Consider the following 16034-nt stretch of genomic DNA (forward strand, 5'->3'; position numbering starts at 1 on the left):
GACCATAGCGAGAGAAAGTAATCGCTGGCTCATCATCTGAAGGATTGGTGTCCAGTTGAGAGTCACTGCCAGCATTATCACATGATTCATTTATGTTGTCCTCTGTATCCTCAGTAGATTCAATATCCGTGTTTAGGACTTCTGTGCCATCATGGGCTTGTTCTTTATCTCCATTGTCATGCGGTTCCTCTAATGATGTATCCGCAGCAGTGTCTGGACGAAGATGATGCCTGTTTCGTCTCAGTTTCTGTCCACACTTGGTCTCGATTATATATGATTTTGGTGAATTGTCTTCTTTGACAATTCGGGCAGGTTCCCATGTATTCCCAGTGACTCTGTGTCACACAGCTTGCCCAGCAGAGAGTGGACAAAGGGATTTTGTAGATTTATCAAAATACAGTTTTGGCCTTTTCATGTTTATGATCCTGTGAGCTGTTACTCGATCCTGTGGAATAGACTGAGGCTGCAATTTCTGTGGTGCAATAGGCACTGTGGTCCTCAGTGTTATACCCATTAGCAGCTGTGCAGGTGAACATAAACCTTCAATAGGTGTTGCATGATAGTTTAACAGTTCTAGGTACACATCCTGCCCTGATGATTGCGCTTTCAGTATAATGGATTTGGCTATTCCAACATACTTCTCTATTAGACCATTGGCCTGTGAGTGATAGGGGCTTGTGGCTTTGTGCCTGATTTCCCATTCATGCATGAAGCACTGGAACTCAGAACATGAGAATTGTGGGCCATTATTAGACGCAAGTTCTTCACACACTCCATGTCTTGAAAGTATTGTTTTGAAGGCCCATTTAACTGTTGACACTTTGAAATTTTTCAGCTGCACTAGTTCAAAGTATTTGCTGTAGTCTACTACTATCAGGTAATGGTTGTCCTCAAAATGAAAAAAAAAATCTGTAGCCAGTCTCTGCCATGCCCGTGAGGGAGCATTCCACAGTGTAAGAGATTCTTTAGCATTGTGTTTTTGAAATGTCTGGCAGGTTTCACACTTCTTCACAAGTGTCTCAATATCAAAGTCCAAATTAGGCCAGTAAACCACTTCCTGCACTCTGTGCTTACACTGAGTGATGCCCAAATGTCCCTGGTGAATTTGTTCCAGTGTTTCTAACTGCTGTGACTTAGGAATGAGAATATGGTCACCCATAATTAAGATATCCATATGAATGTATAGCTCATGTTTCATAGCCAGAATCCCTGTAGTTCAGGACACAGCTTCTTCTGTTTTTCTGGCCAGCCATTGCACATGACACAAGTTAGTTTTTCTAGTACTTTATCCTGTTTGCTGTCTTGTCTTATCTTCTCCAGCCGTACATCTGATATTGGCATGTTCACTAGTACTGTATGTACCTGTTCTTTAAACTCAGGTTCATCCCGTGCTTCATGTCCTTCTGGAAACACCCTAGACAGGGTATCTGCCATTGGAATTTCCTTTCCAGGCTTATACTTCACTGTGAGATCATACTGCTGTAATTTCATAACCATCCGCTGCAGACGTGGAGGTGTAGAAGCTAGCTATTTCTGTAGGATGTACTCCAATGGCTTGTGGTCCATTTCCACAACTACAGGGCCAACAGATATGCACTGGTGAAATTTCTCACATCCATTCACAATGGCCAGCAATTCTTTCTCAATTTGAGCATAATTGGCTTGCGTTATGGTCAGTGCTCGTGAAGCAAATGCCACAGGATGTCCTTGTTGAGTCAGTACAACACCTAGCCCAAACTGGGATGCATCCATTTGAAGTACGGTGTCACAGTTTACATCAAAATATTTCAGTATTGGCCCTGGATGTTTAGTGATCAGTTTTTTCACTTTGTCAAAAGTCTTTTCCATGTTTGCATCCCAACATTAAACAGCATCCTTCTCTAGCAGTGTACATAGTGGTGCTATCTGTTGAGCAAGGCCCTGAGAGAATTTGGATAGATTCTTGAAAATCCCTAGTTATGTCTCCAGCTCCTTTCTGGAGGTTGGGGCCTTCATCTTAAGAACTGCTGTAATCTTCTTTGGAGCAGACTTCTAGCCCTTTTTGGTTAGTAGGTGACAAAAATATGTAACTTCTTCTACCCCAATTTGCATTTTGTTTGGATTGAGTGTAATATTCTTCTCACAACACTTATTGAGCAAAGCAAAGGTTTTTGTCATGTTCCATTTGATCCTTTCCATAGACCAGCAAATCATCAACTATTACTTTAACACCCTGTAGACCAGCGATACGTTTGTGTGATTTCTTTTTAAATATTACCTGTGCAGACGCTATGCCGAAAGGTACCCTTGTGAAGTGCCATCAATCCAAAGGGAAGTTGAAAGTGGTCAAGTAACTGCTGGCTTCATCAAGACACAATTGCCAGTAACCAGAATGGGCATCTAGTACACTAAATACTGTTGCTCCTACTAGCTTGTACGCTATATTCTCTATGGTGGGGAGTTTGTAGTGTTTCTCTCATTATGACTTTGTTCAAATCACGTGGGTCACTATATATACGAATGGCACCTGTGTTCTTCTTCACCACAACCATAGAACTGACCCATTCCAAAGGTTCTGTGATTTTTTTTTTTTTACTACTTCCAGCTTCTCCATCCTAGTGAGGTCTGATTTTAGCCACAAGAGTTAAAGGTATTCTCCTTGGGGCATGAATGACAGGCTGTGCACCCTCTTTTATACGTATGTGGCTTACACCCGGGAGGCACCCCAGGCCCTTGAATAGATCACAGTACTCAAGTTTAATGTCAGCCTCTGTCAGACCTCTGTACCCACCATCCACAGTCATTATGATCTTCACAAGTCCAATCTCTTTACTTGTTCTGAGATCTAGCATGGCTGGGGCTTGTGTTTCTATCACAAACAATTGTAAAACCTTTTCAGATCCCTTGTAAGAACATTTTGCATGACAGTGACCCATTACTTTCAGCTTTTCACCCCCATATCCCATTAGTTTTGGTAGGTCCTGAGCCTCTAAGGGGGATTCATTACTGAGGTGTAACAGGTATATGTGGCTTAGCACACAATTTACCTGTGCTCCTGTATCTATTTTGAATGTGATTTTGTTAGCCCCTATCTGTAATGTTACATTTTGCTTCATCTGCAGACTGATGTGTTTTCTGTACTGCTGCAAGATTTATTGGGGTGCAGTCTGAGTCAGACCCTGCATTGTCATCATTGTCCTCTATGGTGTGTACAGACTGTGTATTTGACCTTCCCGTTTGTGAAGACAGTTTACACACCCTGGCAAAATGTCAACTTTTCTTGCATTTGTTGCATATACAATATCCACACGTTGCTTGTGTGTTACTTGTCCCAGTGTCATAGATGCCCTTTATTCCTTTGTATGCTCTTTCTTGCCCATATCTGCTGCTGTGATTTTCTATAGCATTAATCTGGAGCTGTGTTCCTTCCAGTACCTGCATGTCTTTTCTTGATGTTTCATATGCTCTGGCAATCCTTATGGCTTTCTCAAGATTTAAGTCTTCTTCCTGCAACAGCTTTTCCTGAACTTCCTTAAACTTACTGCCCATCAGAATGCGGTCTTTTATCATATCTCCGGCATCATAGAAAGCACAGTCTGTGGCAAACAAGCACAGCTGTGTCACCCATTCATCCACAGACTCCCCTCCACACTGGTTACTCTCATAAAACAGTTTCCTTTGCACTGTGGAGTTTCTCCTCGGGTTGCAGTATGCATCAAACTTTGCAAACAGTACCTCTGTTTTCTTTTTGTCCTTTAGTAATCTCCCCACTTGCTTGCCAGGCTCGGCACACATTGGGGGTTATTCACGAAAGGCAAATCTACTTTGCACTACAAGTGCAAACTACAAGTGCAAAGTGCACTTGAAAGTACACTTGGAAGTGCAGTCACTGTAAATCTGGGGGTAGATCTGAAATTAGGGGATGCTCTGTTGATTTTATTATCCAATCATGTGCAAACTAAAATGCTGTTTTTTATGTTCCTTGCATGTCCCCCTCGGATCTACAACGACTGCACTTCCAAGTGCACTTTCAGTGCAAAGTGGATTTGCCTTTCGTAAATAACCCCCATTGAATCCTTTTTTTCCCACACATATCAGAAACTGAGCTGCTTTCTGCTGATCAGTCCATTTGTTAGCACTTGTTTTTGCAGGACCAGATGCAAACAGCTCCCTCCATTGTGACCAGATTTCAGATATGTTCCCTGATTGCAAATCCAAGGAAGGAATGTTCTTTGTGTTGCTGTTTGCTTCCATGACTCTTCTGACCTGACTTCTGGTACCATGTGATGTTTTAACACAAAGTATAGGCAGACAGCAAGGAGCTTTAACAGGAGCCTAGTTTTTATTCAGCAGCATCCATCTTACAACAACCACAGCTCCCCACCCCCAGATCACACGACTAAAACTGTTAACTGTTTCTAACATACATAAGGAACTAGACATTAAAATTGAACTTGAAGTATAACATAAAGCATATACATCATTACTCCTCACTATCTATCACAGTTTCGGAGGCCCTGAAATGTCAAGATAGCAAAACCCCCCCTAAATGACACCATTTTGGAAAGTAGACACCCCAAGCTATTTGCTAAGGGGCATGGTGAGTATTTAGCAGATCTCATTTGTTTTGGAAAATGAAGAAAGAAAAGTAATTTTTTTTTTCAATTTTCAAAACTTTGTGACAGAAAGCGAGATCTGCAAAATACTCACCATGCCTCTCAGCTTGAGGTGTCTACTTTCAAAATGGGGTCATTTGGGAGGGGTGCTCCATCTTGGCATTTCATGGCCTTCGAAACTGTGATAGGTAGTGAGGAGTAAAATCAACAATTTAGACCCTTAGAAATCCTGAAGGTGGTGATTGGTTTTCGGGGTCCTGTACACAGCTAGGCTCCCAAAAAGTCTCACACATGTGGTATCCCCGTACTCAGGAGAAGCAGCAGAATGTATTTTGGGGTCTAATTACACATATATCGATGTCATACGTGAGCAATATATCATTTCAGTGACAACTTTGTGTAAAAATATTTTTATTTTGTCATTTTTCAGTCATTTGTGACAAAAAAAAATATTCAATAGGCTCAAATGACACAATTACCAGATAAAGCAGCGCAGTGCCAAATTGTAAAAAGTGCTCTGGTCATTAAGGGGGTGAATCCATTCGGGGCTGAAGTGGTTAAGGTAAAAAAATCTTCATCCTTTACATCCCCTGTAATAATTCCTGTAACATCCTAGTATATGATCTATATCTATGGAGATGATATCTGATTGCTGGAGACACTAAAGAATGGGGGATGGAAGAATAAAGTGCTTTAATGTGAAGTGTCCCCCATGTGAATGTAGAATCCCATTGTAAATGTGGAATATCCGCCAATAAAGTACTTGTATCTCTAATATATCCCAGAAGTCTCAGCACTAAAGGCTGGAAATGTATATCCACCCCTCCCCCCCTACATTCTCTATAAGTGATCCTATTCCTGTCACAATCCGGTGATCTTCAATGGGAACTCCTGATTTGTGGACTTTAGGAAGGTGATGGAATATTGGGGTCACTGGGGTATCCACCATCAGAAATTCTGCTGTTTTATTTCATAAACCCCCCAGATCCTTTCCTTTATCTATCAATTCCAGAAGCCCCTGTATGAGACACTGTGTGAGGTCCTGCTTAATAACCGGGTACATAAGGGGATGACTGAGCTGTCACAGCGCCCCCTCTTTATACTGTGTAGACATAAGTACTACAACAGCTTCACCTTTATCAGCTTCCCTAATAAGATCTTTCCTCTGTATAACATTCTGTATATCCTGATTAGGGATGAGCTTTGAGTTCGAGTTGAACTCATGTTCGACTCAAACATCGGCTATTCGCCAGTTCGCTGAACAGCGAACAATTTGGGGTGTTCGCGGCAAATTCGAAAGCCGCAGAACACCCTTTAAAAGTCTATGGGAGAAATCAAAAGTGCTAATTTTAAAGGCTTATATGCATGGTATTGTCACAAAACGTGTTTGGGGACCCAGGTCCTGCCCCAGGGGAGATGTATCAATGCAAAAAAAAGTTTTAAAAATGTCAGTTTTTTCGGGAGCAGTGATTTTAATAATGCTTAAAGTCAAACAATAAAAGTGTAATATCCCTTTAAATTTCGTAGCTGGGGGGTGTCTATAGTATGCCTGTAAAGGGGCGCATGTTTCCCGTGTTTAGAACAGTCTACCAGCAAAATGACATTTCAAAGGAAAAAAAGTCATTTAAAACTACTCGCAGCTAATAATGAATTGCCGGTCCGACACATAAGAGTTCATTGATAAAAACTGCATGGGATTTCCCCACAGGGGAACCCCGAACCAAAATTAAAAAAAAAACTGGCGTGGGGGTCCCCCTAAATTTCATACCAGGCCCTTCAGGTCTGGTATGGATTTTAAGGGGAACCCCCGCCAACATTTTTTTAAAAATCGGTCCCCCCAAAAATCCATACCAGACCCTTATCCGAGCAAGCAACCTGGCAGGCCGCAGGAAAAGAGGGGGGATGAGAGGGCGCCCCCCTCCTGAACCGTACTAGGCCACATGCCCTCAACATTGGGAGGGTGCTTTGGGGTAGTGGCCCCTCAAAGCACCTTGTCCCCATGTTGATGAGGACAAGGGCCTCATCCCCACAACCCTTGGCTGGTGGTTGTGGGGTCTGTGGGCGGGGGAGCTTATTGGAATCTGGAAGCCCCCTTTAACAAGGGGACCCCCAGATCCCCCCCTGTGTAACATGGTAAGGGAGTACAAAAGTACCCCTACCATTTCACAAAAAAACTGTCAAATGTTAAAAATGACAAGACAGTTTTTGACAATTCCTTTATTGAAAGTCTTTTTTTTCCCCATCTTCTATCTTCTTTCTTCTATCTTCCTTCGGTTTCTTCCTCCATCTTCTTCTTCCTCCGATCCTCTGCTTGCTCGGATAAGGGTCTGGTATAGATTTTTGGGGGGACCCCAGGCCAATTTTTTTAAAAATTGTGGCGCGGGGTTCCCCTTAATATCCATACCAGACCTGAAGGGCCTGGTATGGAATTTAGGGGGACCCCCATGCCATTTTCTTTTTTAATTTTGGGTTCCCCTGTGGGGAAATCTCATACAGTTTTTATCAATAAAATGTGTATTGTCGGACCAGCAATTCATTAATAGCCGCGCGTAGTTTTAAATGACTTTTTTCCTTTGAAATGTCATTTTGCTGTCAGACTGTTCTAAACACGGGAAACATGCGCCCCTTACTATACTATACTATACTATACTATACTATACTATAGACACCCCCCAGGTACCAAATTTAAAGGAATATTACACTTTTATTGTTTGACTTTAAGCATTATTAAAATCACTGCTCCCGAAAAAACTGCAGTTTTTAAAACTTTTTTTTGCATTAATACATGTCCCCTGGGGCAGGACCCGGGTCCCCAAACACTTTTTAGGACAATACCATGCAAATTAGCCTTTAAAATGAGCACTTTTGATTTTGAACGTTCGAGTCCCATAGACTTCAATGGGGTTCTAATGTTCGTGCAAAGTTTTGGTCTGTTCGCAAGTTCTGGTGCGAACCAAACCGGGGGGTGTTCAGCTCATCCCTAATCCTGATATTCCGCTCTAGTGATGTTATGTTACTTTTTACTAAATAGGAATAATTCCTCATATTCATCTTATAATATAATATCATGTGTCTGGATTTGTCTCTGCAGGTTGCATGGTTGTGATATGACTTTCTCCGCCTGGGATGATCTCCGATCCATTCTTATCAATAACCGATCTCTCACCATACTGGATTTATCAGAGAATAATCTGCAAGACTCTGAAATAAAATTTCTATGCGAGACGCTCAGACATCCTGGCTGTACTCTGCAGTGGCTGAAGTGAGAATTATCATATAAATTATATAATATTCTGCAGGATTTTGGTATAAATCTTCTATGTGAGGGATCCAGACATGTCACCTAGATGAAAGTTATACAAAGACAGACTTTTGATTGGCCGGTTACACTGGGAGTTCCCATCATAGTCCTTCAGGTCACTCACTGTTATTGGCTTTCATCCCCTCCCCCCTCCACTGACTGTCAGAGATCAGACTTTGGCTGAGTTCACACTGGAGGTCACAGCGTCTCACAGAAGGCGGTCCAGTGCATCTCCATTCACTGTTTCAGGTCCAATTTCAAATTTTGGGCTGAATTTGGAACGGAAACAGACCAGAAGATGCACAGGACTCCGTATTCTCTTCATTCAGTGACCAATTATGAATTGGTATTAATACATTTTATGCAAAAAACAAACAACTTTATACAGGTAATTGATACCAAAGTACCAGTGCTATGACTAGCTGGTAATACCACAACCCCAGTGCTGTAAGTATGTGTTGAAAACTAATACATTATTAATTTAATCAATGCCAAATCTCCAGTGCTCCAATTTGAACTTTTTTTGATACATATAAATTGGTATTAATACACTTTATGTAAAGAACACACAACTTTATACAGGTGATTGATACCAAAGTACCAGTGCTATGACTAGCTGGTAAAGGTGCGTTTTTGTGTTTTTTTTTTTTTTAAATAACAAGCATGTTATACTTACCGGTTCTGTAATGGTTTCACACAGAGCAGCCCAGATCCTCCTCTTCTGGGGTCTCACCGCTGGTATTCCTGGCTCCTCCCCCTGGCTGAGAGCCCCCATAGCAAGCTGCTTGTTATACAAATCAGCACTGAAGTAACATTTGGTGATGTGGTGAGTCCCATAAGTGCAGTTCAAGCTGGTGCAGTGACTAGCACAAGTAGTGCCCTGCAGCCATCAAGAATTAAAAGACAGGCCCATAGAGCCCATAGTGCCCTTGCTAATGTGTCTGCAAATCCTGATTGGCAGCCCACCACTTCTGCAGTGCCCGTACTTCCCCCATTCACCGGCTTACTCGGAACTGAGGTGGAAACAGCAGATTTTAGAACCATTGGCTTTCATTCACTGTTTTTCCTGGAAGATCTCTATAGATCTATTGTGGACCAAAGCATTTTATACGCTGGTCAATTTATCACCGCAAATCCCCATTTGACCCTTGCCAGAGAATTTGCCTGAAAACCTATTATGGTTCCCGAAAGACCTTTCTGGGCCTATCCCTCCTCATACTAAAAAGTGTGAGTTGCAGTCATATTGGTCCATTAACCCAATTCACCATATGCCCATGTTATCTGCATCCATGGCCAGGATTAAATGCTAGCAAGTATTGTGGTTTATGCACTTCAAGGACAATGAACTCGGTCGTCCTCGGGGTGACTCTGAATATGATCGGCTCCACAATAATTTGGCCCCTCGTAAACTTCAACCAATTTGCAGCCTTGTTTATTCCCAATCAAGTTGTCTGTGTTGAGTCCCTGATTAACCACTTCAGCCCCGGAAGGATTTACCCCCTTCCTGACATGAGCACTTTTTACAATTTGGCACTGCGTCGCTTTAACTGCTAATTGCGCGGTCATGCAATGCTGTAACCAAACGAAATTTGCGTCCTTTTCTTCCCACAAATAGAGCTTTCTTTTGATGGTATTTGATCACCTCTGCTGTTTTTATTTTTTGCGCTATAAACGGAAAAAGACCGAAAATTTTGAAAAAAAATGATATTTTCTACTTTTTGTTATAAAAAAAATCCAATAAACTCAATTTTAGTCATACATTTAGGCCAAAATGTATTCGGCCACATGTCTTTGGTAAAAAAAATGTCAATAAGCGTATATTTATTGGTTTGCGCAAAAGTTATAGCGTCTACAAACTAGGGTACATTTTCTGGAATTTACACAGCTTTTATTTTATGACTGCCTATGTCATTTCATGAGGTGCTAAAATGGCAGGGCAGTACAAAACCCCCCCAAATGACCCCATTTTGGAAAGTAGACACCCCAAGGAAATTGCTGAGAGGCATGTTGAACTCATTGAATATTTATTTTTTTTGTCCCAAGTGATTGAATAATGACAAAAAAAAAATAAATAAATTAAAAAAAAAAAAAATTACAAAAAGTTGTCACTAAATGATATATTGCTCACACAAGCCATGGGCATATGTGGAATTGCACCCCAAAATACATTCAGCTGCTTCTCCTGAGTACGGGGATACCACATGTGTGGGACTTTTTGGGAGCCTAGCCGCGTACGGGGCCCCGAAAACCAAGCACCGCCTTCAGGATTTCTAAGGGCATACATTTTTGATTTCACTCCTCACTACCTATCACAGTTTTGAAGGCCATAAAATGCCAAGATGGCACAAAACCCCCCCAAATGACCCCATTTTGGAAAGTAGACACCCCAAGCTATTTGCTGAGAGGCATGTTGAGTCCATGGAATATTTTATATTTTGACACAAGTTGCGGGAAAGTGACAATTTTTTTTTTTTTTTTTGCACAAAGTTATCACTAAATGATATATTGCTCACACAGGCCATGGGCATATGTGGAATTACACCCCAAAATACATTCTGCTGCTTCTCCTGAGTATGGGGATACCACATGAGTGGCACTTTTTGGGAGCCTAGCTTCATACGGGGCCCCGAAAACCAATCACCGCCTTCAGGATTTCTGCAGCTCTCATTTGTTTTTGAAAATGAAGAAAGACAAGAAAAACGTATTTTTTTTTTTCTTTTTTCAATTTTCAAAAGTTTGTGACAAAAAGTGAGGTCTGCAAAATACTCATTATACCTCTCAGCAAATAGCTTTGGGTGTCTATTTTCCAAAATGGGGTCATTTGGGGGGGTTTATGCCATCTGGGCATTCCATGGCCTCCGAAACTGTGATAGGCAGTGAAGAGTGAAATCAAAAATTTACGCCCTTAGAAAGCCTGAAGGCGGTGCTTGGTTTTCGGGGTCCCGTACGCGGCTAGGCTCCCAAAAAGTCTCACACATGGGGTATCCCCGTATTCAGGAGAAGCAACAGAATGTATTTTGGGGTGTAATTTCACATATTCCCATGGCATGTTTGAGCAATATATCATTTAGTGACAACTTTGTGCAAAAAAAAAAAAAAAAAAAATTTGTCTTTTTCCCGCAACTTGTGTCACAATATAAAATATTCCATGGACTCGACATGCCTCTCAGCAAATAGCTTGGGGTGTCTACTTTCCAAAATGGGGTCATTTGGGGGGGTTTTGAACTGTCCTGGCATTTTATGCACAACATTTAGAAGCTTATGTCACACATCACCCACTCTTCTAACCACTTGAAGACAAAGCCCTTTCTGACACTTATTGTTTACATGAAAAAATTATTTATTTTTGCAAGAAAATTACTTTGAACCCCCAAACATTATATATTTTTTTAAAGCAAATGCCCTACAGATTAAAATGGTGGGTGTTTCATTTTTTTTTTCACACAGTATTTGCGCAGCGATTTTTGGGGAAAAAACACACTTTTTAACATTTTAATGCACTAAAACACACTATATTGCCCAAATGTTTGATGAAATAAAAAAGATGATCTTAGGCCGAGTACATGGATACCAAACGTGACATGCTTTAAAATTGCGCACAAACGTGCAGTGGCGACAAACTAAATACATTTTTAAAAGTCTTTAAAAGCCTTTACAGGTTACCACTTTAGATTTACAGAGGAGGTCTACTGCTAAAATTACTGCCCTCGATCTGACCTTCGCGGTGATACCTCACATGCATGGTGCAATTGCTGTTTACATTTGACGCCAGACCGACGCTTGCGTTCGCCTTTGTGCGAGAGCAGGGGGGGACAGGGGTGCTTTTTTTTTTTTTTTCCTTGCTTTTTTATCTTATTTTTAAACTGTTCCTTTCATTTTTTTTTTTTTAATCATTTTTATTGTTATCTCAGGGAATGTAAATATCCCCTATGATAGCAATAGGTAGTGACAGGTACTCTTTTTTGAAAAAATTGGGGTCTATTAGACCCTAGATCACTCCTCTGCCCTCAAAGCATCTGACCACACCAAGATCGGTGTGATAAAATGCTTTCCCAATTTCCCAATGGCGCTGTTTACATCAGGCGAAATCTAAGTCATGAAATGCTCGTAGCTTCCGGTTTCTTAGGCCATAGAGATGTTTGGAGCCATTCTGGTCTCTGATCAGCTCTATGGTCAGCTGGCTGAATCACCGGCTGCATTCTCAGGTTCCCTGTTGGGACAGGAGAGCCAGAGAAAAACATGGAAGACGGTGGGGGGGGCATTCCCTCCCACTGCTTGTAAAAGCAGTCTAGAGGCTAATTAGCCGCTAGGATTGCTTTTACATGAAAGCCGACCGCTGGCTGAAAAGAATGATACCAAGATGATACCTAAACCTGCAGGCATCATTCTGGTATAACCACTCAAAGTCCAGCAACATACCAGTACGTTGCTGGTCCTTGTATTGTAAACTTTTTTTTCATGCAGCCTGTAGGCTGAATGAAAAAAAGATCTTGATCGGTGGGTATGCCCACCATTAGAATACCTCCCTTCATCCACCCACTTCTAATGATGGGCATACATGCACAGTTTTATATATGCCAAAGCATGGGGGCATCCTCCCGCAAAAGGCAGGAGCAAATCGCTCCTCCACCCACTGCTGCCCCCACGCTTCGGCATATATGCTGAAGTATGTAACTGTGGTGGTGAAATCACCTCCGACAGCGCTGGAGTCACGGCTTTATGTATCGTGAGAGCAAACGCTGTTGCTGTCAAGATAAATAAATCCGCGCTGCAACTGAATGGCGTACCTGCTAAGCAAATGATGGTTAACAAAAAACAAAGTAACATTACAGTATAACAGTAATACTTACCATACCTGCAAAGCAAATACAAAAAAAAAAAAAAACATAGTAAAATATAAAACATTTAACGCAACCTGTGCCTACCTAAAATATATATATGCCGAAGCATGGGGGCATCCTCCCACAAAAGGCAGGAGCAAATCGCTCCTCCACCCACTGCTGCCCCCACGCTTCGGCATATATGCTGAAGTATGTAACTGTGGTGGTGAAATCACCTCCGACAGCGCTGGAGTCACGGCTTTATGTATCGTGGGAGCAAACGCTGTTGCTGTCAAGATAAATAAATCCGCGCTGCAGCTGAATGGCGTACCTGAAAACAAAAAAATGGTTAAAACACATTAAACTATAAAAAAATTACATACCTGAAAAGCAAACATGATAAAACATAACAATAAAACATTGCAGAATAGAATACAGTAAAAAAGAGAAGAACAATAGAGAGAAAATAGAGAGAGAGAGAACAATAAAAACGACAACTATTTTTGTTTTTTTTATTTTATATTTTTTTTGTGTATTTTTTTTTTTTTTTACATTTTTTTTTATAACTGTAACTTTTAAAACTGTAACGGTTCCAGGTTTGGGTCTCTCAAAATGCGATGGCATCTTGGGAGACCCTGTGAAAGTGTGTCCTAGTCTGTGCAGTGCTGTACCCTACGCTAAAACTCAACTAGTGTATGGTAGCGTTCAAAACATTCACCAATGCAAAGACCAGGATTGCCAGGACAGGAGGGACAATAATACCGGGTGTCACGCCTAAATCCGCGCTTGCTGCAGACACGACATTTTCTTTGGGGGGCTCGTTGGGTAGGGGTACTCGGGATGGCATAAGGAAAATGCCTCTCATGCAGCCGGCCTACTGCATTTGGTTGGGGAAGGTGAGGTGGAGCACCGTCTGGAAACAGAAGGGCTCTGACGATCTCTTCCTGGAATTTAAGGAAGGATCCAGTCCGTCCTGAAGCTCTGTATAGCACATGAGCGTTCAGCAAAGCCAATTGAAATAAGTATACAGACACTTTTTTGTACCAGCGTCTGGCCTTACGGGCAATTAGGTACGGCGCCAACAACTGGTCGTTGAGGTCCACCCCTCCCATATTTTGGTTATATTCGTGGACACAGAGGGGTTTCTCCACAACACCAGTCGCCGTAGTAATTTGGGTCGTCGTGTCTGCATGAAGGGAGGTAAGAACGGGCGGCACAGTGGTGCAGTGGGTAGCACTCTCGTCTAGCAGTAAGAAGGGTCACTGGTTCGAATCCCGACCATGACACTACCTGCCTGGAGTTTGCATGTTCTCCCTGTGCCTGCGTGGGTTTCCTCCGGGTACTCCGGTTTCCTCCCACACTCCAAAGACATGCTGGTAGGTTAATTGGATCCTGTCTAAAAAAATTGTCCCTAGTATGTATGAATGTGAGTTAGGGACCTTAGATTGTAAGCTCCTTGAGGGTATAGGGACTGATGTGAATGTATAATATTTATATGTAAAGCGCTGCGTAAATTGACGGCGCTATATAAGTACCTGAAATAAATAAAAAAAATAAATAAAACATTCTTATTGTCCCTCCACTTCATAGCGAGCAAGTTATTACACTGCAAGCAGGCTCTCTCCCCCAGCCTAAGACGGGAATCTACAAGCCGCTGAGGAAAGCCCCGGTGATTAGGTCGCACGGTGCCACATGCTCCAATTTGATGATCAAAAAGGTGACTAAAAAGTGGCACGCTCATGTAATAATTGTCCATGTACAAGTGTTACCCCTTTCCGAATAAGGGCGACACCAAGTCCCACACTATCTTGCCAGCGCTTCCTATGTAGTCAGGGCAGTTGATTGGCTCTACGTGACTATCTTTGCCCTCGTAAACCATAAATCTACATGTATAGCCTGTGGCCCTGTCACAGAGCTTATACATCTTGACCCCGTATCTGGCACGCTTGCTGGGAAGGTACTGTTTGAATGACAAGCGGCCAGAAAATTTAATCAGGGACTCATCAACACAGACTACTTGATGGGGAGTAAACAAGTCTGCAAAACGTTGGTTGAAGTGGTTTACGAGGGGCCGAATTTTGTAGAGCCGATCGTATCCAGGGTCTCCACGAGGACGACAGAGTTCACTGTCGTTGAAGTGCATGAACCGCAAAATCTGCTCGTATCGTGCCCTGGTCATGGAGGCAGAGAACACGGGCATATGGTGAATTGGGTCAGTGGACCAATATGACCGCAACTCACTCTTTTTGGTTATGCCCATGTTGAGGGAAAGGCCCAGAAAGACCTTAAATTCGGAGACCGTAATTGGTCTCCAATCTCTGGCAAGGGAGGACTGGGGAATAGTGGCGATGTGTTGACCAGCGTACAAATTGCTTTGGTCCACAATAGATCTATAGAGATCTTCGGTGAAAAACAGTGAATAAAAATCCAGTGGCGTAAAATCAACTGTTTCCACCTGAATTCCGGGTTGGCCAGTGAATGGGGGCAATACGGGTGCTGCAGAAGTGGTGGGTACCCAATTCGGATTGGCCAATGCAGCAGGAAGGGCACTATGGGCACGACGGGCCTGTCTTTGTCTTCTTGGTGGCAGCGGGACCCTACTAGTGCTTGCCACCTCACCAGCTTGAACTGCACTTATGGGACTCGCCACGTCACCACGTGATACTGCAGTGCTGGATGTACGACCAGGGTGTACTAGGCCGCTGGTGCTTGCCAGTTCACCAGAAGGAGTAGCGGCACTAGTACTGCTCTGCTCCATACGAGGGACCTGCGGTTCTTGCACTTCAAGGACAGAAGAAGAAGTTCGGGGTCTGGTACGCCTGACCCTAGCAGGGACCACAACTCCGTCGTCAGAGCTATCTGTCATGGAGCCGCTGTCCTCTACAGGTTCGTATTCTGAGCCTGAACTTGACAGATGAGTGACTTCCTCTTCACTATCTGTCATACTCAGAAACGTGTAGGCCTCTTCACTAGTGTACCTTCGATTTGCCATTTTGGCCTCTAAATTTAGGGGTACACTAGTGAGACTCACAGGCAAAAAAGCTCCTGACTGTCAGCGACTGATTCAAAACGCTACCAAAAAACTGTTAGCGATCACAGGGATCAGGCCTGACTCTGCGAACGCTGCAGTTATGTGTGCTTAGTGTTTTGTGACAGTTATCGATCGATACTGCACTTGGGTGGGCTGGGCTGGGCTGGGCCGAGGAGCAAAACGCAGGTGCTAGCAGGTATCTGGGCTGATCCCGCTAACACTGCGTTTTTTTGGGGGACCCTAAACTGCTGGGGAGTATAGATCTGATCGGATCAGATATCGATCCG

The 16034-nt window shown here is 42.7% G+C and overlaps 1 protein-coding gene across 1 annotated transcript in view; it reads left to right on the plus strand.

Moving 5' to 3' along the window:
- Positions 1-16034, plus strand: part of LOC141133874 (NACHT, LRR and PYD domains-containing protein 3-like) — a gene marked incomplete in the record, with an annotated part of 735962 nt that overhangs the window by 539794 nt on the left and 180134 nt on the right. The window contains 1 exon segment of the mRNA XM_073623461.1: positions 7687-7857. Within this exon segment, the coding sequence (XP_073479562.1) occupies positions 7687-7857 (171 nt within the window).

Source organism: Aquarana catesbeiana, linkage group LG03, assembly GCF_042186555.1.
Source record: "Aquarana catesbeiana isolate 2022-GZ linkage group LG03, ASM4218655v1, whole genome shotgun sequence".
In the NCBI taxonomy this organism is placed as follows: Eukaryota; Metazoa; Chordata; class Amphibia; order Anura; family Ranidae; genus Aquarana; species Aquarana catesbeiana.